Source organism: Nothoprocta perdicaria, unplaced genomic scaffold, assembly GCF_003342845.1.
Source record: "Nothoprocta perdicaria isolate Ctin4 unplaced genomic scaffold, notPer1 scaffold_52, whole genome shotgun sequence".
In the NCBI taxonomy this organism is placed as follows: domain Eukaryota; kingdom Metazoa; phylum Chordata; class Aves; order Tinamiformes; family Tinamidae; genus Nothoprocta; species Nothoprocta perdicaria.
In genome coordinates this window covers 2,182,264-2,207,576 of record NW_020455777.1, presented here as the reverse complement: position 1 = coordinate 2,207,576, position 25,313 = coordinate 2,182,264, and the positions used below count along the sequence as shown (strand labels likewise).

The window sequence follows — 25,313 nt, the reverse complement described above, 5'->3', positions numbered from 1 at the left end:
TTTCCTTCCCTCTAACCGCCAGAGCAGGAAMGGCTCCCCCGCCAGCACGGGCTCCTGCCCAGCTCCTTGACGCCAGGGACTGAATTTTCCAGCCCTCCTCTTTCAGCCACTGCACCAAGTAATTCGTACTTCATTTGCTACYTACTGCTGCTGACTTTTGGACAGAACTAGATTCCCTAGAAGATGCTAACTTAGAGCTAGCAGTTGTAAACATAACATTGGGAGTGTCTGTCTGAACACGGATCCCTTCAGGCCGCACTGCATTTACCACGTGTCTTACAAGAACATCCTCAATCTTTGTGTGGACTTGCTYTGAATGGCTTTTATAAAAGAAGTCACCTCTTTTTTAATCCCTTTTTACAGATCAATCAGTGCACATCCAAGGCTCATCCTTGTGGGACTCCTGATGACCTCCTTTCCTCRTGCATCTTTTACACTTCTTCATCCAGTTGCCAGGTGATTCTAATAATTTGGCTAAAATATTAAAGATACAGTGCTCAAAAGCTAAAGAAATAATATACTTGAAACTCCCTCAAGTATTTATATACCTACGTCTTCTTCAAGCTAAGGAAGATTTTGCTCTTAATGACAGAACTCAAGCTGCTCTTTGGCATGAAGGAATGATAACCCTGGTTTAACTTCTATCATTTAACACAGTGTAAATCTGATTCTTGTTACCTAAAGGATGAGATCAACGGCACACAAAACTCTCACTCTTAAATATAACCGACCAGYCATAGTTTTTCCTAAAAAAAGGCAACAAATTTAGTAATCCATTTATAAAATAAATGACCCTCAACATTCCAGGTGTGCAGAGCTGTAAGTTTACTTCAGAATAAAACACAGACATGGGGGGAAGAATCAAAACTGAGTTGTACTTGACCATATATTTGGACAAAGCAGAATTACACTGCATATAACAAACAGTAAAATTTCTTAAAAGTTGTTACAAATATTTTACTTTCTACCTGTACGATCATTAACATAGTTTACTATATCAAGATTTCTAAAGGCTTAAAACAAAAACAATCCCTCTAAACTACTTTCCAACAGTAAAATTTAAGTAAAATGCTTACATTCATTTGACAACAAAAAACATATTAAAAATGCTGTGTGGATGGTGCAAGAGCTGCTTTTTCAGCTAGGACTTTTTTTCCAGGGTTATTCCTGTGGAAAGAAAGAAAGCAATCACGTAAGTTGTCAGTTACAAAGCTCTAAAAGTGAATGAAATGATAACTCAGTCACTTGGGATACTGCRAAGAGGCTGTGTCTACAGCCCACCAGCAGAACCGTGTACCTTTTCTTCTTTGCGCCTGTCCTTTTCTTCATTGTTCTCCATCGTTTCTTCTTCGTCTTCCACAATCCCATCCCCTTGGTACTTGTCATGCGTCCACTTCGGACTGCTACCTGACTTTTTGAAGTTAAAACGACCTCTGCCACGCTGGAAAGTACCACGGCCTCTTCCTCTTTTGGCCCAATAATCTACACCGTCATCTCGGTCATCGTGCTACAATAATAATGCAAAGAGTAAGGTTAAAACACTTCAGTACCTCTTAAATGCTGGCATTCCATATAAAATATAGGCCATACATACAAAAGTGCTCAGACTTCTCTAACAGTGCAGCTCATAACCTCTAGGTTACATTATGAAGGATGTCTTCGCAATTCAGTGTTACAGCTAAGAGCCGTCACTAGCTGCGACTCTACTCAAATGCTCACGGTTGAGGATAACACAATAGTGTTCTTACAACTGAAGATCGAATGGGCAAATAAATAAGGTTACTCATTATTTCTGAGCAGTAAATCTGTGCTTTCTGCTCTATGAATAGGCTTTTTAAAAGACTATTTTACTTTAATAGTGCAAAGCTAATAATGTTCTTTATATTTCTTAATAAAATACAACAGGAGACAGTATTCAGAAACCTTGCTTTACCCATGTGAAGGCCAATTTTAAACTAGCTGACTACTTAAATTTAGGCAGCATAACTCAACTTTTACTTATTAAAGTAAATAAGCTTAAAGTTTGCTATCTTGCTACCAAATACAGCCTTTGCATGTTTTGATAAATCTGACAACTATAGGAACATTATGAACTATGACTGAAGAGGCTTATATTTAGAGGGGCACTTGGTTCAGTCTCCACATTTTAACTGCAGTTTAGAAAGAAATCTGAGCTGTAGTAAACACAGACTACATCTGTAACAAGTRATTTATTAGCAGCTATATAAAATAAGAATATATATATTTTTTAGTTGAAAATGAGAAAAAARAGACAAAGCTATAATGAGTTCATTTGTTCTATATCATCACATCTTCCATGGCTTATGCRTTAGCAAAGCTGATTGTTAGGTAACTTATTTGAAAGAAGAGGGTCAGCAGTAGCTACCTCATGAATTTAACTAGAATGTTTTGAACACATACTACAAAGAAAACTCCAATGGCGACATTCTTTACAACTAGGTAGCAAATTATTTTACTCTTCACATTTAACTAAATGAAGAAYGTTGAAGTTTGTTGGTTTAATTTAAGGGGAAGAAAAGCTATATAAAAATTTTGAGAGCTCTTAATTTGCATCCACTCTTTGCTAAATATTGAACAAATTTACAATTCTCTGTTTTTAACAATACAATTTCTCCCTCATACCACCGCAGTACAGTTGTTCTGTAAGGATGGCCATGAATTTAGAACTTCAAGTAAGGATCATACAACAGTTTCCAGCATTAGATAGTTCCAGTATTAGACAGAGAGCTAAGAACTGAGCTTAAGTTCTGAAGAAGTGTTCTGAATTTTAATACAAAGTATATGAATATATTCTGAATATTGAATACAAAGTAAGCTGTAATTCCTAGGTCTTGTGTTCAGAATGACATAAATTTTTAAAAGTATGCAAGACTTTCTATATTGGACCTTACACTTTACCAACTAATAGTCCTAGTTTAATGCATATAGCTGTATTCTAGTACTCTCTGCTTATGTGTTTGCTAATGGCAAATGCTGAAGGCTCAGTATTTTAATTCTACGACATATAATTCTTTTCTCTTTCTATATATATACAAAATAGAATACACACACACACATACAGTATTCAGCTTCCTCATGAAGCTATTATTGGAGCATTTTTGTATAAACATCCTGACTATGATCATACTCTTAGAATACCTGCTAAAATATTTGAGAAAAAAAATAGTGGTATAGAGCAAGTTCTAATCTTYGCTATCTAACCTTCTTTTCAGTGGTAGAAGGATCTATTTAACACCTCATCTTGTAAGGAAAGTCAGCTGGAACAGAGGCTATYAATATACTATTCAGTATACTAAATTACTTACTGGGTAGTTACACTCAAAGTTCTCCTTTTACTATCAGGAGGGGGATTTATTTTAGTTTTTTTCTAGATGACTAYCGCATTACTTAACTGAGAGCAGCAGGGCTAGTAACAGAGACAGCCTACACATTCATCCACAGGTATTGTCAGCTTTTCCTCATCTTTCACTTTGCAAATTTCCAGACCRACAAAGTTTCAGTGCCATTTAGAAATAAAACCATTTAAGGGTGCTAGCCTGTTTGCTTTTAACCTTGTTTTTAATAATTTAAGCTCCGTCCACCTTCCTCCCCATCCCCCTGGATAAAAAGAGTTTGAGGATGAATTCTGTCTCCATCTTCAGTTACTGCCAGCCTGCTGCAGAAGGCTGCAAGAAGCAGGGCTCAGCACTACAGGTATTCTGATGCTCTCATGCTTATCCACCTAAAGGCATTGACAGCTACAGTCAGAGAAGTATCATGAGTGTAGAAACAATCTCCTTCACAGCAGTTATAAAACGCACTCTGAGAAAACAAATGCATGCGTAAGATAGCGAGTTCTCCACACCCACCAAGAAATATTTCTTGCTTTTTGGAGTATATTCAGGATCCCATTCCTCCTCCTTCGGTCTCTTTTGAAAAGTAGTATTTGAATTGCTGGGACCAGTATTTGTTCCAGCAAAAACTCCTCTGGCTCTTCCTCTGCCCCTAATTCGAAACTGATTAACGAAAATGTTATTTAATCCATTCATATAGAGCCACAAAGCAAAAAGTCAATTTCTGTATTACTCAAAATGCTTTTTTTCTGTTCTCAAATAGAACATACATAATTGTAAATCAAGGTAATATGTGATTTTTAAAACTAAGTAATGTATTCAAGCATTTGAGATAATGATTCTCTTAAGCTTAAAATCTGAAACGCATTTGAATTTTGGTATAAATTTACCCACAACCACCAAAAAGAAAGTCCTTGGACTTCTGGTAAAGAACAGTCTGTTGCAACAAGGTCAGAAGAGAATTTCTAAAGCTGTTCACAGACAAAAATAGCTAGAGAAGTTAGAAATAAGGAGGGGAAAGAAAAGCTAAAAAAGATAAGAAAAAGGTCTCGTCATTTATGGAGTCATTCAAACCCACCTGTTATGAGAGTGTAATTCTAAGATAAACATGTATGAACAATGCAGTGCTAGGCAAGTGTGGCTACCTGTTACTCATAAAATGTTCACAATTGATATTCAATGTACTCCTCTCTTTTGAGATGTAATTTGCCTGAAGTGCCTTACTCAGAAAATAAGTAATATATCCACACTACATGAAGTAACAATGCCTGGAGTGAAGTGTCTTAAATACGCTGCTTCACAATGAATTAGCAGGATGTTAAAATACTAAGTTAAAATGTAATCTCATAGCAAGAAAGAAGATATATCACCACTCGACTCAGAATATGCTAAGTAGTACACTGCGTTTCCTCTGAATGGGCACCCTTAGCTTGTGGCAAACATTAGCAGTTCATCTAGATAAGCTCCCTTCGAAAGGGAAAGGAAGGTCAGCCTGGCAAGGGAGTGTGCTCCTTGTATGCAAGTGTGGACCTGTGGCTACTAGATCGTGCTTTCCAAAGGCAGCCCCTAACTCCAGGTTTTCAGATGCAGCTACCCAAAACAATATGGCTGGAAATTAATTTGGAAACAATAAGCATGTCCATAAAACACTGATCAAAAAGAAGCAATTAACTAACCTGTTAGTTCTGTGAACTAACCTACAAGGAGTATAATCCACACCTGTTCCCACACTTATTTCCCTAATACAGAATATACAGGACAGCTTTAACAGTACCTTGAAACAGACAAAGCAGCAGTCCAGTAAAGAAGACACAAGACCTACCAGTATAGTGCAGGCAAATTATATTCAAAGAGAAAGAAAGGATTGCTTTAAGAATTATTTAGAAAGTGAGAAGTAAATGCCTAAAGAAAATTGTACAAAAATAGAAAAATGCTTTATTTCCAATAGCTTTGGAACTTTTGCAAAATTAGGACAAAAAGTAGAACAATAAGCAATTAAAAAGGATGCAGAAACAAAGCAAAAGACAAAACAAGAAAACAAAACAGAGGGGGAGAAAAGAAAAAGCAATTAGTTCCATAGAAAAACTCCTTTTACTCGGAGTACCTAAAGACAAATTCCTTTGGGAGCTAGATACTAGAAGCAATGCCATTAAAAGAATTTATTTTATTTGCGTATTTCTCCTTTGAAGCTATTCAGAATATGTATGGCTATTATGTACAAACATACTCAACTACTACTAAGCATTAGTGAAAAGAATCAGTGCCAATTTAACATAAAATCTTCATTTCCATTAAAATCTCTCCTATTCAGTTGGCCATTCCCTCCCAATGAGGAGCGAAGCAGCGGTGTCTGTTGCAAGTTGAGAAATATTCTTTATGCCACAACCAAAGCAGTATTTACTGGACACACTAACTACTAGTCTTGGGTTACAGAGACACTTCTAGACTAGCCAGTTTACCGCTTTCAATCCTATCCAGTCTGCAATCTTAAACAAGAGTTTTAAGACAAGAGGTTGGCCTGCCTATCTGTTTAGGTTCTCTTGTTCTGCTACAGTTTGTCCTGTGGGTGTGCAGTTTGTGGGTGCGTGGGTGTGAAGGTGTGTGTGCCATTTGGGAACGCTTGCCACTTATTTTTGCATAGGCAGCATTGGCAGTTACCAGTAGTCAAAACCAGCACATGTTTATTAAATTTACAATTCATATATACCTAAATTATATGTAGGGCAGCATCCTATCATGATACATACACTTTGGTTTTTATAAAGCAATTACTTTCCAGTAATTACAAAACTTTTCTTCTACTCACCTTGTTTTAACTCAGTGCTACTAGCTTATTCTCTTAAAATGATCATGCTAATGTTGTCATACTTTACAGCTACATCACTGAAGTATTAAACATTTAGGTCACACAGCTAACATGTTCAGTATAATTACACTGTTTTTCCTATTTTCTCGTTTAAAAAATATTTTGATCATTATACTAATTTTGAACTTTGAGTTTTCCCACCAAGCATTTCCACTTTTTAGATGCAAGTTGCAAAGCACAAGTCAGTGTTGCACAATCCAGGTGCATTTCACAAACATTCTTGTATGTAGTTCAAAACATTCCTCTACATGATTAAAAACAAAATTCAGTGTATTTTTGTACCAGACTTATGTGCACCAAGCAAAGCCTTTTTTAACATTGTTTAGTCTCAACTACATGCTACATGAAAAATTGAAAAAACATGAAACTACTCTTGTCCATTGAGTCAGGCTATGTGACATTTTTTCCTTGCAAACAGAGCTTATTTTTTAAAGGCATCACTTGTTTTCCRTGTTCCTCATCTTTACAAGGGCTCCCCTACCACTTCCTCATTTTTAATGCTCTTATTTTTCCCCAGTAAAATAGTAGTGAGCTGCATTAACAAGTGATTTTCACCTTCTTATAGATTAGTGCCTCGAAACATTTTCTGAAATGGTGCTCAATACTGCACCTTGAATTCACGATGCTGAAACCCATTCCCGAGCTAGCTGGCACGCTGGCTGCTGCTGCCTGAGGCCATCCAGAGAGCAGCAGGGAGCAGCCCATCTCCTCGCCCTACCACAGCTGCCTCAAGGCTGGTGGACATTTAATTACGGGGCACTTATTTAACAACAAGCAGCAGGTATCTACTGAAAGGAGGAACACAAATCAAACTGAAATGATGGGAAAAATTGAAACTGCAGGAAGCAAGAGGTAACACATCCTAGGACTTCTTTATAAGGAAGTGTAAGATTCTCCCAGAAAATTAAAATTGTAAAAAAGAGGGGGAAAAAACCCTCCGCCCTTTGTCTTTATGACTAATTGATTACACCTTTACACACCAAACRTAACTGCTGTTGGAGAGTGTTAAAAAATAATAAAATCTGTTTGCAAGTTTGCTAGATGTCAGAGAACTCATATGCTGAGAAGTGCTATTCAGAACCATGAGAGGAAAAAAAAAAAGGCAAAAAAAAAGCAGCCACAGCAACATTTTGTCATACTGTTCTTAGCCTTATTTTTAAGACAGTTGATTCAACAAAACATATTCAACACAATTTCTTGGGGGATTCACATGCTTTGTCTCAATTGTGAGAGGTGAATCTTGGCATTACAATAATAACATTTCATTCACAGTTTGGGGGAAGACTAGGAGAAGGGCAACTCACAAAGGTTCCTCTTGGCCTGTTGACTCCCGCAAAACTGGAATATTCTTTTTGCTCATGGTGGGTTTTGAATTCTTCATCTCTCTCCTTCTTGCTGTCCTTTTCTTCTCGAGAACTGGATGAGGAAGATGGAGAAGATGGGGAGGATCGAGAACGGTCTTGCTCTCTTTTTTGTTTACTGAAAAATAAAAAGATATACTGTGTGCTGTTTTAAAAGCACTATAGTCTGTAATACACTATACTAAAAAGGGCTCTCTGTTTCTATTTTATGGAAAAAAACACACAAGCTATCTCCCCTTCTGGTTATGATATCACATATCAGTTACATATTTCAGATGTTTAATTTCACTTTCCATCCTCCTTTAAAAGCATTACATGTACACTATCGCTAGCAAGCTGGAAAGCAGCAGTCTGCAAACTGCAAAGAGTTAGTTCTAGGATTTGATGCCATGAAGAGGTTCTGTTACTATTTCTTTTAAAATCTGCTTTTCTTCTGAGGCAGAAGAAACAGAAGCCAAAGGCAAGTAAACCTTCAAGGCTAAATTTTCACAATAACTACATAATTCAGTTTGCACACTGTTGAGAAGTACATATGGTTTGGGTTTCCCTATGAAGATGCCTGTACAGAACTAGCCAGTGGAAAATAATGTGGATACCAAAATCAGAAAGCAAATGGGAAAAACAAAGCCTAAGTACATTGTACACCCAGTATAAGGCAAGAGGAAAAAAAAAAAAAAAAAAAAGCTTGCTGTAACCCCCTAGTGGCACTAATTTGACCCGAATTACAAGATTTTTACAAATATCCAAAGGACAGTCACACCAGAAGCAACTCTTACCACTGCTACATAGTATCCACTGACACATGCTAACATCTTTGTCTTAAAAGCAGCCCACTGGCTTTAGAAAGAAAATAAATACTCCCCTCTCACCCATGTTAAACCTAAACATCAGTAAAACTCTCATATTCTGGGTGTTATGAGTTGAAAAAGTGCGGAATCAAGCATAACGAACCAAAGTTCTTACACAAACTGTTTATAGAAATGTACTGCATTGAAGTCCAACCTCCTGATGTAGCCTGGATAATAGGACAGATTAATTTGTCATTTTTTTTTTTCAGTGTTAGCTTGCTATTCCAAAGTTTTTGTCCTCATCCACCATAAGCCGTGTAAAAGACAGATAATACATTTTTGCTGTAAAACAAATAATTTTAATTGTTTAAATTTAAACGTTCCGTTACACATTGAAAATTGAAAGCAATTAAGCTTACAATTACAAAAGCTAATTAGAAGCTAAAAACCTACGCAGTGACTTCAAACATTTACCTGTCATCTTTGTAAGATTTGTAATCCTTGTAATCTTTTGCAGTTTTCTCGTGCTTCCTTGACCCACTGGATTCCCTGGAACCCTTTGAGTCCCCTCGCTCTTTGCTTCGCTCTTTTCTACGGCGGTCAATGTCGTGCCGAAGATCAGCCGAGTCGCACCTTAACTTTTTGTCTCCCTGCAAGGGAAAATGTATTGCAAAAACACGACTTCAAGGTAAACATTCAGAATGCAATGTATATTAAAAGGCAAATTACACCTCAACTTCCTAAAAGACAAGATGGAATTTACCTAGTTGTCAAGAGGCTCCTTGGCATGTAAGTTGACATCTAATAAAAGTTCTTTATAAGCAACTTTTTGGGTCTGATAACACTAAGCTAGAAACTTGGATAAGAAATTAACTTTTGAGCAAAGTTTTCCCACTAGGCCAACACAAGACCAACTTTTTGACGCAGACAAACATATGGTCTGGGAAGACAAGCGCGCGCGCGCACGCACACACACACACACACACACACACACACACACACACACACATTTCTCCCAGCTGTGTTTCCAGCAGAACACAAACACCTTATCCATTCAACTGTACTACTGAAAAATTATCTCAGGATTTTTTTTCTCCTATTCTTTGTCTTTAAGCAGCCCAGAACCACAAAGCTGACTAAGAAAACGTCCAAGAGAAGGAAAGGAGGGTGGGGTGGGAAACTTGACCTTCTAACACCTCACTACCAATACAGAGATTAAATCAGAGATTTAAAAAGAAAAAAAAAAGAAATAAAAATGTGTAAGTCTCTAACCCCAAGTACTCAATACACTATAAATACAAACTTTTGCCTTTTTGGAAGATTTATATTATGTTTATATATGAAGTTCAAGTTCAAAGGGAAACACACCAAATGAAGATTAGAAATACAGGTGGGAAGTTTACCGAGAACCTACTTTTTGACTTTCTTCTTTAAAGCCTCTCTCTTCACCCGATAAACGGGTATGCTTCCTCAGGGCACTTGGAGAGATGTCAATCCTCCTAAATGCAAAATAAAAGCAGTGTCTAGCCATATGTGTATGTGACTGTTTATGGCTTCAGAGATTTCTTCCCAAAAGAAATCTGAGGAAAAAAAGGCATTTTTGCAGTAGAACAACCTTTTTGAATACAAAGCCTACCAGAATAGATTATAGAATTACACTCAAAATGGAAAATTTTTATTTTCCTCTAAAACATGCTGAAAATACAAATACACAAAACATGCAGTTTCATTTTCATATTTTAACCTTTCAAAGATATGAAAAGCTTCAAAGAGAATTCCCAACAGACAGTAAATGTAGGTGGTCTATTTCCCCACATACCCCAAGTACTCAACCAATATTACGACACAGTTTAACCCAGTGAAAATACTTACCTGGTACGTTATCTCCTACGTTGTCAGGGGATAATACGGAGATAATAGAGCCTCACATGCAGCACAAATAATATTGTGCACACTCTTACACAACTACGGTGCTTTACGGGAAATTACATCTGCACACTTACCCCTTACCTTCCAGATTCTAGGAACTTTTTTGTTTTTAAACAAACATGGCTATAAATTAACACACACAAGGACTAAGGAAGTTAAGGTGTCCATTTCACACTTAAGAATAAAGATACATTACTGGGCTTACACTCATCTTCTAAACATATGCCCTTCAACATTTGAGCAGTGCATATGAGAAAAACAGATACATTCCAAGTAAGACCGAGGCAGAGAAGGCATCTGTTACAAAGCTGCAGACGAAGCCAGAGTTGACTCGAGCGAGGGGTTTTTCAAGGAAAGATTTTCTTTGTCTAAAAGATGTTTTCTATTTACACAGAAACTGACAAATTACTCCACACGGACTAGGAAAAAAAAAGTCTCAYGGTTCTCAAATGAAATACCAGCATATAACATCACTGGAAACACAAAGCACCTACATATGCAATTGATATGTACCTATGTATCTCTGGGCTCTTTTGTCGGGTGCAGTGCTCTTCGGTAGCCTTTTGATATGCAGTGAACCTCTCATTTAGGGTCATTCCAGCTGACTTGAAGTATTGCTCTGTTGGTTACAATAGAGAAACACTGTCTCATTAGTTTAAATCAACTGATATAGCTATTCTACTCCTGACAAAGGCATGTAGCCGGCAAAAAAACATATTATTTTCAATAAATATATCAGAAAGACAAGCAAATGTGGAGTTCTCTCTACTTGTACATTATCTGTACCCCAAACAAGCAACAGTGCACAGCATCACTGCAAGTCTACTTATAACTATGCCATGACTGAGCTACATCTAACTCAAGCATGATTTACTCATTAGACTTGCTCCTTTTCAGTGAGTTTTTCCTCTAACAATAAGAAAGGAGAAATTATCTTAAGTTACTTCTTTATCCTTTACCCATAAGAGAAAATGAAGTTACTTTGCGCCATGAGTAACAGCAGTTACAGTAAGAAGCACGTTTTATAATTCATCTCATCTTTAACTTAAAACAGAATTTAGTGAAAATATTAAGTAATGAATGTTTCAGTAAATTACATGAATGGCCTAAAAGGTTATTTCTTAAAAACATAAAATTTCTCAATTTTAAATTATGATGATAAACAATTCAAGACAAGTCACACTCCTATATGCAAACAGATCTATTTAAGCATCTGGCATCTTGGCAAACCTGACAGCTTTTCTCACAAATTTTCTCTTGCCTTCAGAGATAGTTAAATTAGCCACAGCAAAACTTAGGTTTTTAAACCAGCTCAACGAATGTGTTTAAATGTAATATAGAATACATAAAGTCATGAACTATGAAATGTTACATATGAAGCAAGCTATCTGCTTAACAGGTCAACATACATCTGTATCAACTTACCGCCCGGCATCCAGTATTTGTCTCATAACCAACCATTAAAACTTGAAACGGCCACTACAAGGGTAGTGCCTCAATCATAATTCCATCAAACACAGGAATTTGAGCTAGCAACTCTGTTTTTATGCCATTTTTGCCAGGAAGACAGAAGGTTCAACTTTGCCTGTTTGGCATCTGTATCTTTCAACAGCTATTTTACTTTTGTAACATGGATTTTGCCATTTCAAAACACATTCCAGGACCTAGTTATAATGAAAAAGAAAACATCACTGGGCATTTTCAGCTCTACATTAACACAGAGCTGTTCAGACTGGTTGCATCACACCAATAATGAACATAACTTCAGTTTGTCAAAAGAGATCATACTAAAATCTGATCATAGACCACAGTAAATTTGAAACATACAGAGAGTTTCTTCCTTCAGAAATCACAGTAACTTTATGTACTGAGTAGCTTCACCAGATAGGCTGTTTAAGTAATATATATTTCCCRGGTATTCTTTTTAATTTAACATACAAACGTCTACAGAAAAACAAGTTAAGCATTCTGTGATCAACATGGAAGTGCTTTGGGAATATTATTCACCTACAGCATAGACATGTACCATATAAGCCAACATCTGCAGAAGCTCATTGGATCAAGGCCTGAATCTCTTACATATCAAGAAGAGATACTGTTCTTCACAGTCTGTAAGATCACTTGCCCTTGTTCATCTAAAGTTAGCTTTTTGGCAACAAAATGGAAATTGGGGGAATTTTAGTATACACCTTTAGTGCGAAGTTATTTGCAATTTTAGCAGCTAAGCATCTTTAGAAACAATGCTTACAGACATACTGAAGCTGGGCACTTAAGCAAACATTTCCACATTCTCCCTTTGCACACTGATGCAGTGGAATTACTTTCACCAGCAAGTTCTTCCCTATTATTTCAGTACACTAAACACAAGATAACAGGCCAGTGAAATAAATGCCATATGAAAAATGTTGATGCTCATTTAAAGAATTCTCTAGATGTCCTCAAAAGATTTTAAAGACTTATCAATCCTTCAATCAAAGTCATCAAACAACAAGCTTGTATTTTGTTTAGGTCACAAATACTATCTGTTTTATTCCCGAGATAATGTTTTAATTTAACGATAGCAAGCAAAACACATACAACGTATGTGTCATATTCACTCAGATTTATTTAGCTACTGCCAAGTTCCTACAAACATAATTCCCATCTCCAGCACCACTACTGGTGCTGAAAGGGTCTACTAAATAAGACTAAAATGGGATTTCATAGTGATATTTCCTAGTGTATTGTAATATCATACAGACCACAAGTTTCATTAAGGGTTATTGTTTTGGCCGGGGAAGGAACCTCTAATAAGCACTAGGAAATGACCTCGGCAGGTGTCTCGTAAGGGAGGTCATTGTATTTGATAGTACAAAAGACATCTCTCAACACAAATTGTACCGCTTAATATCACATTAGATGTTAAAACTATTAACTTAAAACCAAAGACTGACCAACATAACATGCTTAAATTCCAGTAAAAAATAGAAAAGCTTTACACACTCAATAAAATTATCTAGAAATCTAAGTTTTACTGCTTCTGCAGCTATTATTTTCCCACATATTTTTGTGCGTACCTCAAAAGATAAAAGACTAAACCAACACTAAGAGAGGACCAAAATCTTCCTGCACTGAAGATAACCCTAGGAAACAAGCTTAAATGTAGTTGTCAGGGGGGTGTATTTGGCACAGTAAACTGAGTACATACCTTTGACATGGTGAACCAAGGACACTATGTGCTGAATAAATGACTCCGATGTGCTTTTGCTGGCCTGTGGCAACTTTATGTGGTCAAAGATGGATCGGAACTCTTGCTCCTTCTTGACGGAATGGACAAGTGTGCTAGCAAGCAGCCTGTCTTTAGTCAAGGATGCAGGTCTAAAACGTATCAACAAGAACAACAACAACAAGAAAGACACACAAAGAGAAACCAAGAGTTTAAATGAAGAGCAGGGTCACTGCAGGTGGGTGAAGAACTACACTTAAGGTGGAATAATTTACCTATTGGAATCATCAAGAGGTACCGGTGCCATTTTGAGTTTAACTTCAGGACGGTGGGAGTCACTGGCTATCATTTTGATCCTAAGTGGGCTCTCCTCTCTGAAGGTGGATTTTTCTCTCGCATCCAGATTCTTGTGTAGAGGGGGACTGTAATCAAAGAGTTCTTTGAGCTTTTCAGACTTTACCTGCTCAGGTGATTGAGTTTCTTTCTTCACCGTTAGTCTCTCAGAACTTTTGTCGTCTTCCTTGTGCTTATCTTTTGTTGCACTAGGCCTTTCCGCTACATAGCCAGTCTCTTTAGGCTTATAACTTTTCTCTTCTCTAAATCCATCGCTCTCTCTATTGCCCTTCATTGATATTTTAGATTTGTATTTGGCTCCTTCCTCCTCAGCATTCCGGTGAGATGTAGTAGGACAATTTTTACCCTGATCTGCCAGGACAGATTTTCTGAACTGTCTATAATCCTCTGTCTCCTCTGTGTCCTCCCCTTCAGAGTCATTAAACTTTTCTTTCCCGGGCTCTTTATCAACAAAGTAATCTAAAGCTTCCTGATCCTCCCATTCCCTTTCTCCCTCTGTCCTCCCTTTTTCTGATCCTCTCTCCTTCTGGGCCTCCTTCTCCCTGGTATTACCCCTATCAAGCAGGTATACTCTAGACTCTTCATCTGTGTACCTGTGGATAGCAAAGAAGAGACTGGTAACTCTGGATTGCATTCATTGCAGTTCATCACTTGCAATTCTCTTTTGTGTCAATGCCACATCAAGAAGAAGAAAGTATGTTCCACTGTGAAGTGCAACTCAGCATTTAAGTTTTTGCATGGAAGTAATTACGTACGCAGTCATTTACGTTATTGAAGCATTTGAAGAAAATAATGCCTTTCTGCAAAACACCTAGAAACTATCTGCTTGAGTTTATTAAAAAAAATCTGTTTATTCTTTCTTAATTGGTACCCAGCTTCACATATTCTTACACTGGTCATTTTGTCAGAAAAAAATGACAGTTCAGACTGCAATTAATTTTTGAATTCCTTCTAGCAAAAAGAATACCATTAAAAAGAAATCGTCTTCAAGATCCTGCACGTGTCTAAGAGAGGTCCAAAATTTGACACTTGCTTAATTCAATCACTGTGCACAAGCAGGGCACATTTAAGAAACAGCTTACCTAAACAGAGGAACRTATTTATAAATGAAAGCTTATTCTAGTCACTACTTAATCTGTAAAAGATTTTGACAAAGGTCCTAGCACATTCACCTGCTACGATACACCTCAAGATACAGAAAGTTGCATTTTTGGTGTCCTAGCAGTGTATTTCTATATAAAAAAATAACAAAAACATGCAAAATCTTTTAAAAATCTATTTAAGAACAGAAGACAGCTTTTCTTTATATCTCATTTTATATAAAATCTCCTAAAGTAAAACTCAAAACAAAAAAGGACAGTCTAATGTCCACATGTTTACATGTTTTTTGATTGTTCTCATTTGAAAAAAAAAAAAAAAGAACTTCACGGTAACTGGAAACATACATTCAAGTTTAAACACTGTCCTTCTTGTCACTAAAATTACGTGTCAGGAACACCAACACCTACCCTCTTTCCTAAGTAATGCAAGGCAGGGCATCAAAGTTGTCATACTGCACTACACAATTTGGAATGAACGCTGTTTACGTTAATAAAGAAATYGCACGAAACCTGTTTTGTCACCGACTTTCAGAAGATTTCTATTTCAAACTACACGAAGCATTAAAAGTTTAAAGTACTTAAAACAGAATTCACCTTGTCAAGCAACTCTGACGCACTACTTCTATTAAGATTTTCTTATCAGACTATATAAGAAATATACTGTAAAGGAAAGGGACAAACAGATTGTTCGTGAAGCACACAGATCCCTATCTTACTAGTTAATAGCCAAGAGTGTCTTAAGTGAGAAAAAAGGCACGTGTTTTCAGCTAAACCAGGTTAAAATTTATAAAACACTCAACAGTGTTCCCACACTGCTTTCTCCAAAGCACAGTGAAAATCGAGCCCAAACTCTGTAAGAAGCATTTTAAGACACAACTTGAGTTTTATAGTGCAACTCTTACCTTTTCAGAAACTTTCCCCCTTTAGCAGTTTCCTGATCTCCAGCTTCAGGATAAAACGAACGCGCCCGAGCCTCCTCCCGGGGAGCGCTCTGTGCTGGGATWGTCTTTGCAGGGCTTCTCCTCGAAGGGACGTGATGCAATGGGCTATTCTGAGAAGGACTATAACGGCTAGAACCGTTTCCAACAGAACCAGAGCCAGACCTCTCAGGGCTATGCTGAATGGAATGGGAATGTTGAGGTGTGTCCTTTGCTGAGTGGACTGTGCTAAGCAAAGGGGCTTCGGAGCAAGATGAACTCTGACTAGGTGGGGTGGCAATAGAAGGGCTATGGGGTGACCTTGGACTGTTATCATATGCTGAAAGGCCAGGCCAAATGTCGCCAGAAGCTGCTGATGATTTGTTAAAATCGTCAAGAGACTCGGATGGGTCATGTTCAAACGTATCTTTCGGTTCATCTTGTGATTTATTTTTCAAAGGGCTATCTTGCAAAGGAGCCCCTTCAGTTTTCTTTGCCTGCTTTTCCTGAGACCCACGTCTTTTGGAAGAGACAGGAGATTTGCTGTATGGGGATGAAGAACGAGATGAGGAGGACCTTGGGGACCTGGAAGATCTGTAAGAWCGACGAGATCTGCTCCGGGACCTCTGGGAAGACACAGACCTTCGCTTTGGACTTCTGGAACGTGACCGGCCTCGCCTGGGGCTTCGGGAGTGTCTTCGGTTCCAGACAGGCCTATAACCTCCACGATGATATCTACCACCTCCTCCTTGATAATACCCTCTACCTCTTCCTCTGTAACCATAGGGGCGTCTCATTCCTCTATTATTTCTGTAATCTCTGCGATAATCTCTAGAATAAACACGATCTCTGCTGCGAGATCGTGAATATGTCCTCGACCGAGACCTAGAACTAAAATTAAAAAGCAAACATTAACATTGGACATTCGAGGAGGGAGAGAAAACAAACAACACACTAATCCCCAAGTCACTCACATGCACTCTGAATGGTAAAAAAAGCAGACCTGGTCTTAAAGATAACAAATTCTATAGCATTCTACCTTTATTAAATTTCCCACTGTGTAACAGGTTATAACCAACACACCTATACTCAAAGGACTGTGAAACTCTGGAATTCAGCATCACCTCATTAAGACATTACCAGCCCCCGTGGCACAGCCTAAGATTTTATTAGGGATGACCACTCAGTGGCAGTTTTCAGTTCTTCAGCCACCACAGTTCACAGCCTGAATGAGATATGGACGTACATCACCTCCAATTTATTTTAATATGCCAGTCTATGGACTGCAGCAGCTGATGAGGCAGCAAATATTCAATTCAGCTACTCCTGTTATGGAAACTGGTAATATCCACTAGTAAGAAAGATGAAGAAAAAGCTGAAAGCAACTGAGAAAGCAATTACAATCAGTAAGATATTACAAAGCTTATCTATACTGAGCCTTATCTTACTGCACATGAAATAAAAGTTTCATGAAAAAAATACAAAATACATCACACAGAAAAAGACTGGATATAAGAAAGCACCATCAGAAAAGAGAAGGGAAGGAAGGGAAAAAAAATCCATAAACCAGGAAGAACTGTTAGCATTCTCAAACTTTCTTGAGGTACAGGCAAAGAGCAGAGCAGTTGCGTATTAAAGGAAACTACATTCAAAGTAGAATTTACATATTGTCTAAAATGAAAGAAAATCCCAGGTTAACATTTGCCACAGCAATATGCAAGTGAAAAAGTAAATTTCCAGATAAATAACAATTCATTAACCAWTTTTTCATGCAGCAGGATATCAATTTACCTGTATCTCTTTTTTCTAGAATGTGATCTGGATCTTGACCTAGAGCTGGACTGAGATCTGGACTTTGATCTTGAAGAATGCGATCTAGAGTTAGATCGACCCATTTTTCCCAGTAGATACACTCCTTCCCAAAAGGGAAAGCAGTGAGGAGGGGGGGGAGGAGGGGGGAGGAAAAACAAAAAAAAAAAAAAAAAAAAAAAAAAAAAAAAAAAAAGAAAGAAAAAAAAGACTGTTGTAAATCATACAAGCGAACAATTTGTTTTTGCTTTATAAAATAAGAAAGTACAGAATTTCAGAATTTTCTTAAACAAAAGACTTCTGAGGTGGATAAGAATTTATTTACTAGTAACTTACAAAAGCTCCATATACCACAGCGTAAAGAATGTAAGACTTATTTAACACAACTGTAGCAAGCAGTTTGTCTGAAGACATAAAGCATGTCAGTAAGGTTTCAAAAGTTCAATCGAAAATTGATCCTCTAAGTGGAGAGAGGGAGCAAAAGAAAAAAAAAAATTCTGCAAAAATAGCAAGAAATAATGGGAACGTGAAYGATTACACATTTGTTATCAAGAGTTAGATGTATATTTTTCCACTAATTTTATACAGTTTTAACAGTTAGGTGTGATAAGCTAAAATGTTTCGAAAAATTGATAACAAAGTTCTTTTCATGTGAGATCCTATACTTTTTATTTCGGCTAAAACCACTGTGTGGAGATGAAAACTGTTTTTTTTCCCCTACTCGCAGCAAAAAGATCACTCTTAATCCATACATCTATATTACCATTAAAAATAAACAAACAAACCTGTCTGGCTTAGCATTTGTTTATTCCAATTCTGAACTACTTCCTATATAAGCATACAAAACCATTTCTTTCTATCTGTGAGTTTATAGATTCCTTGCACTTCCAACACACTAATCCTTCCAAGTTTGGCAGCCTACTACAGTCAAACTTTTATATAAGCAATGTAAAAGCCCCCAGGAGCTCTGTTTAGCAGTTGAYAGTCTGAGACAGGAGCATTCTATCTCTTAACCATACTTACTAAACCTAATTAGTCTGATCCGATTTCCCACCTGCCAATATGTCCATCATACCTCTTTTTAGGTTAAGCTAACTTTTTAAACTAGTTCTTGTTAACAAAAACAACAACTTAGTTGACTGTGGATTTTATGACCACCACCTAAATAATACGGCTTACAACAAAATTCAGTAGTATTTTTAAACTGAATATGACCTATCAAATTACATAGGATTATAAAGCAGTGAGTCCTAAAATAAGATAAACCAACAATAAACTATAATTTATTGTTACTTATAATTGCAATAAATATTTATAATTAACCATAAAAAAGCATAATCTTTCTTCTTCTTTCATGATTAGTCTAAAATTTCCCAATTAATATAACTTTGCCTCGTTGTCATTTTCTTTCAGCATTGTCCAGCTTATTAAAAAAAGGTCACATGAGATGTCCTTTTGAAGGTAAACTGATAACAAGTAATCATATTTTAAGGCCTTAGTATTCTCAATGTCCGAAATTATCATTGTTTATGGATTTTTCCATTTTTGCTTAATAACTATTAAATGTTTAGCTTTTACATTAAAAATATACATAAGAGCCTTTTTTAATACTTAAAAAAAATTCTTTATTGAAAACAGAAGTTCAACTTGACAAGTACTTTCYGTCACAAGGAACTACATATAAACGTTTTTTTTGTGTGTAGTTTGGGAGGTATCTTAATAGTGTCGAGAGATAAAGCAAACAAGCAACCTTATAACATTAACAAAATTTAGCGAACCTTAGGCAAGTGCAAGCAAATCCAACAGAGAAAATAAATAAAWAWATAAATAAATCTTTCCCTATCACTGGTTGTTCCTGTACCACGTTCCTCACCACGGTGGCACAAGCATCTGTGAGGCCTCAGAGAGATCTGATCTCAGCTGAAACTCACCCAACAACAACATTTAACCTGCACTAAAATCTGCCATTAAATGAACCAAGAAAGAATTCTCCATCTCAGGGAAGATTGTGTTGCCTGATGTCTTTAAAGTGCTCCCTYGATTAAGAATCAAACTTACACAACAGAGAAGATGACTTTTACTCATTGTGGTCAATTAAGCACACAGAAAGTTCCTTAAAATCTCTTATGTTCATCTGCTTACAGGCCACAAACATTTGGAGTGTTTAAACTATTTTAAGACACTCACCATGTCATTTTTTCCAAATATGATAGAAAAGAAAGCCCTCCGGGTTTTGGGGACATATAGCAATTTTCAGATATGCAGCAGTAGTTCATAACACAAGGCAATCTCCACTTCAAAGAAATCTGTCTGCAATTTTCTGCAATGATTAGGTTTGTACATTTTTATTCTATGTAGGACAAAGTGGCATAGGTCATTCACTGCGTGACCTTTACATACAAAACATTTATTTCAGAAAGAGGTATACATTTTAGGGTTTTATTTTTTATATCACAAGCATAAAGCTTGGAAGAACAGAATCAACTCTCATTTCAAGTGACTGAGTTGAATTAGAACATTCAGAAGTAGAATTAAGTTAATCTTACCTCAAACCTTTAGCTGGTGCCAACGAAGAGATTATTTTACGATTCTCTATTTGTGCTTTCAGCAATTCTGATTCCTATGTAACAGAAAAAGAAAAGTCATAGACACGCACCTTTACTACAAGACTAGCCTCAAAGGTAGAGAGAATTTCCATAAATGGGTTCAAACATTAATCTCTTTAGCATAAAGAGAGAACACATGAAATGCCAAATTCACTGCAGGAGTTGGTGTAACATGTTAAGACCAAATCAGCTCAATAGCTAATGCCAAGAAGGTGCAATCCTACACCTCTTACATATCTGATCAGTCCTCCTTCAGCCTTGCTTACAGCTGGCTGGTAAACTCCCCATCCTCACTTCACAACAGACCTGACTCTTCAGGTCCTTCAAAGAGCAGACTCTTGGTACCCCAGAGAAAAACTTAGGTGGCTTGGTTATCCAATCAACTGGCTTAGTGAGGGGTCAAACAGAGATGGATTATAGGAGAAAGAGGACAGCATGCAGCCATGAGCAGGGGGYAAGAAGGACAGGGGTAAACAGACCTGTACATGCTGTAACATACAGCTCTGCACTTAACTGAAGCCATCATTTAAGGCACAAAAATAGGAGCGGGGAGCCAAGACAACTGTGAAAACTTTGCATAAAACAACTAGTGATAATATTTATGACAATATTTCTGTTACATATTTTTACATTAAATATGTACATACGTTAAAGTTCATCAGAATAACCAACATTTCATTTTTTAAGAAAGTTTTTTGCACATATATAGACACAAAGAATAACTGAAATAATGAAACTCATCTCAAATGCACAAGCCTTTCTCTGCCCTCACCTTTTAATTAACAGATACCCTTAAAAATACACATACATTTGTAATCTGACTCAACATGAAGAAAGCTTTCCAATTCCTCTGAAGTGACTTGGAATTTTGTCACAGTTCAATACAAGTAGGATGCATCTCCCGGTAGTTCTGCATCTCAACAATGTATTCATTACAATCAAAGCTGTTTACAAAGGTTTTCAAAGTTTCCTTCATCTCAAAAAAAAAAAAAAAAATAAAAGCAGTACTTGTTGTATTTATAAACCCTGCTTTCAAAAGTCCACTTACCATTCCCTAGTAGTGACCAAGATATTTCCAATTTCTACAAAACATATGCTTTAATAAGATTAAGTTTTTAGTTCTCATCAGCAGCAAGCATGAGTCTCTGAAGGAGCACAGTAGTGTACGGGACGATTTCAAATCTTGTCTAGACAAAAGGCAAGATGGTATTAGCTAACACAAGGTAATTAACGCATTCAGAATTTCAGCATAGAAAAAGCAATACATGCTTTAGCTAAATGAGTGAAGTTCTGTTGTAGGCTTTAAAGCAATATCTAAACACTCTTCAATGTTATCTGTATTTCAAACTTTTCAAAATAATCCCATTTGCGTTAGCAAACTCAAAGTCCTAACTCAGGCAAGGCTTTAGATGCTGAGTATTTAGATATGAGACAGTGTCTTCACTTACAAAACATCTAAGCTGAACAAGAAGAGTTTTCACTCAAACCCTGGCAGTAACTTCTGCAAAGAAATTCTAGGAAGGTGACCGGTAACTGCACTTTTTTTTTTTTAATACAACATAAACACGTCCATCTGTCAGCTACAATCTATTTACTGCCTTTCTTCCCATGGAAATTTTTAAAATTAATATTATGACTATATAATTCTAAAAGAAGAGTTTTGAATAAAAAAGCATACATTTTTTATTAAGAAAAGTCGTAATCATTCTTTGCTTTGTTTCCACTTAATTGCAATAGGTTAAAACTTGACACATTAAAACAGTTGCCCACAAAACAAAAYGCTCATCTTAGGAAAAGAAAGCACTTAAAAATGAAGAGACTGGCCTTGAATAAAAGTTTGTCTACATAAATATTCTCACAGCATGCAAGAAATTAAAGTTTCACTTGCACATTACTATAACTGCTTTAAAGAAGGGCAGTGTATATCCAAAATTATTTAGGAAAACAGTTCTGTTTGCACACTTCCACATTTCCCACTTTTGCAGAAAGTTTCTCTTCTTCTGCACATACAATACATTGACCATGACATCATATAAAACCACCCACAGCCTCTTCCAGCAGAGCCTCTTGTGCCCAGCACCACAGTCTGAAGTCACTATAGCACATCACGTTAAATAAGAGCAACAGGGAAGGGCAGAGAGGTGCTGTGCACCCTACGTTACTGTGCAATTACATCAACTGCTAACTCGTGGCTAGTTGTCCCTCTTATGAAACTTATCGCTTAACTGTTCTCAGAAGAGACCCAGAAAGTGCCAAAAATGTACACCAAGACACAAAAATGTTACTGCCAACCCACACTGCTAGGGACGTGGTCTATGCTGGAACACACCAGGGCTATGCATTGCTGGGTTTGGGCACTCCRTTTGCTCCCACCCACCCCTCACTTTCTGTCCAAAATATGAGGAAAGAAATACTGGGCGCTTGACCATTTAACTTCCCTATTAAAAGAAAAAAAAATACATCATGAGTGTTCCATAATACATTAAGCTGAACAAACTGGCCCTGCCAGTCTGAAGAAACAGCCCCTTCTTTCCTATCCTTTATCTTCCTTGTGTTCCTGATCATCTCCTCCCACAAAGATTTCTTCTCTTGTGTTTCATTGTACAGACCCACCAGCACTCAGGCCAGAGCAGGAAAGCTGCAACAGCAGCCAGATAGGGCTGCCTCCCTTTGCGCCAGGGCAGTCTTAAAGCATTCACCAAACTACACAATTAGCTACACTGGGGTCTGCTYGACAAAGCTACCAGCAGCAACAAACTTGAAAGCTCAGCTTTATAAAAAAACACAAGCAGATTTTCACTTTTCAACTCTCCTCCTCCCTCCCCCTCAAAAACAACAACAACCACCCTACACATCTCTCTGAAAATTTCTAAAGAGTGAATAGTCTCACTACATTCACGTACTGAGCTGCATTCATGACAGAGAAGTTTTCCGAATACACAACGGCAGCACCTTTGGGTGTAAGCGGGAGCCACGGAACAAGAATAAYATCCATACAACTATATGAGATTTATCCCCTAGCAAGCAACACTATAATGAGAAAACAGATTTCACTATTAACCTTTTTCACCATTAACATTTATTATTGTTAATACTCATATATATGTCATTCATACATATACAAATGACAAAGACAACTGTTTTCAATTCCTTTTAATCATTATTTTTAAAAACCTTTATAGACCACTGGTGTTGAAGTTCCCTCAGTAAATAGAGCATATCTAGCAAACACACTATATTAAAAGTTCTTCTAACCATGCGGATGTTTCTAATGTTTTAGGACAGTAATCTCCACCTACACCAGAAGGACACTGCTTCCTCTTTTGTTTCATTATTTCAGCCAGCCTTTATTTATACCTAGTAGCCTGAATGTCCCTTGTTTAAACATTACTTAAAAGCTGTTAGTAAGTCTCAAGTCACAAATCTTATTAAAAGTAATTCACAAGTGTTGTCAAAACRGAGTTTGATGTAAGAATTCAGACTTCAAAAGAAATAAGGATTATTCACTCAGGATAAAACAGGCTATAAGAAAATTATATAAAAAACACTAACTTCCACTCATAACACACACCAAGATAGAGAGAAGTCATTTTTATCAAGCAAGCACTGTTAAAGCATCTATTCAGTACATCTGCCACAAAATATCCATGTTTTATTCCTTTCTATGTTCACAGACTTAATAGCGGCACATCACAAATAAGAACAGAACGTGTGTCACTGGTGAATATGAGCTCACACCACCAGAATAATAATTTTATTTTTATTATTTATAGGATTTTAAACAACATCAAATTTGCTCAAATTAGCTTGGAATGCACAAACATGAGCTGAGAAGTAATTTACCCCCAATTTTATGTTCCTTGTTCTAAAAAAATCTTCATTATATTGTTACAAAAACAAAAAAGAAGACTCAAGTAAGAAATACGGCATGAAAGTTCAAATGACAGAAAAAGTATTTCTACTTTTCAAATTTAATCATTCCTTTATAGGAAAGGATATAAAATATTCACAAATTTAATTAAAAACAGCATGTTGGTATTAGTAAAATCAGTTCTGTAAAAACATTATTTGATTCTTTTACATAAAAGAACAGCTATAGGCAAACATAAGCCTGTTTCTCATTTCAAGTTACTTTGATTTCTACTTTTGAGAGAAACTTTTGTCACTAAACAAAAATGAAATTAGCGTGCTTTTAGATCTGCCTTTTTGGGGAGGGGAGGTGCTGGGGTTTTTGTTCTTCCTCCTCTCCTTTTTTTTTTCCTCTCTCTTTTTTGTTTTTGATAGCCATTGTTAGGTTTCATGTACCCTTACACGGTGATTGCGACAATCTCATTAGGGCCATCTATGAGTAGGCTGCCAGAGAAAAGGCTAGCTCCACTTACTGGTATGAGAGAAAGAGCAGAGAAAGGGAAATCGAGGAAGAGCAGACCACAAGGGGGAAAAAAGTCACTAYGGAAAAATAGAACACCTCACTTCCTTATTCTTCCTTACCAGTGCACATCCCCTTGGGCAGAACTTCACAGTTTCACCTGCCTTCCCCCACTCACAGGAACCCCTGCATTTCTCAAGCCCCCAGACCACAATCCTTTACTCCAACCTGAATCTAAACTCCTTGCTGTGCATTTCCCCTAAATACCTCCACAGGAGCTTCCAAAGGCTCCCTGCTGACCCTCCCTGAATCCATGCAGMCACTACATGCCTTCCGCATCCCTCRTGGCAACAGATCCTGTCCCCCAGTACATAATTCCCCTTGGTCCCAAAAAGGGCCAAGGGGAGAAGATTTCTTCAGCCACAGCCTTCATCCAGTGCCTGCAGCCAACAGCCTTGCTCGGAGAAGCAGGAGCAGCCCGAGCGCTGATACTGGTACCACAGCAAAACCTCTTCCTGCCCTTTAGCAGAGCCCATCACTCGGGGCAAAAGGAAGGAGATTAAAAAAAAAAAAAAAAAAGATAAAAGGATGAGCAGGAGGAAGCGATTCCCTCCCTGCCACAAGGAGTTCTGCGCCTGGAGCACACCTCTGCGCTA

General features: G+C 37.2%; 1 protein-coding gene across 7 annotated transcripts; it reads right to left on the bottom strand.

The window, feature by feature from the left end:
- Positions 1 to 806: 806 nt before the first annotated feature.
- On the bottom strand, positions 807 to 22,416 carry BCLAF1 (BCL2 associated transcription factor 1). 7 transcript variants are annotated; one of them, XM_026048233.1, is made up of 14 exons: positions 21,337 to 22,414; positions 20,229 to 20,302; positions 19,870 to 20,002; positions 17,665 to 17,788; positions 15,859 to 16,764; positions 13,778 to 14,449; positions 13,485 to 13,654; positions 10,811 to 10,916; positions 9,783 to 9,867; positions 8,843 to 9,018; positions 7,524 to 7,698; positions 3,870 to 4,016; positions 1,298 to 1,507; positions 807 to 1,167 (listed from the first exon to the last, which is right to left on the bottom strand). In XM_026048233.1, the coding sequence occupies exons 4-14, from the start codon at positions 17,766 to 17,768 to the stop codon at positions 1,162 to 1,164; spliced, it is 2,757 nt and encodes a 918-aa protein (XP_025904018.1). In that variant the 5' UTR covers positions 17,769 to 17,788; positions 19,870 to 20,002; positions 20,229 to 20,302; positions 21,337 to 22,414; the 3' UTR covers positions 807 to 1,161. The 7 variants fall into 7 exon arrangements, 6 of the variants coding, with proteins under 6 accessions (XP_025904018.1, XP_025904017.1, XP_025904019.1 ...); XM_026048232.1 differs by lacking the exon at positions 19,870 to 20,002; XM_026048234.1 differs by lacking the exon at positions 19,870 to 20,002 and having other exon boundaries at positions 7,524 to 7,635.
- Between the last annotated feature and the right edge of the window lie 2,897 nt (positions 22,417 to 25,313).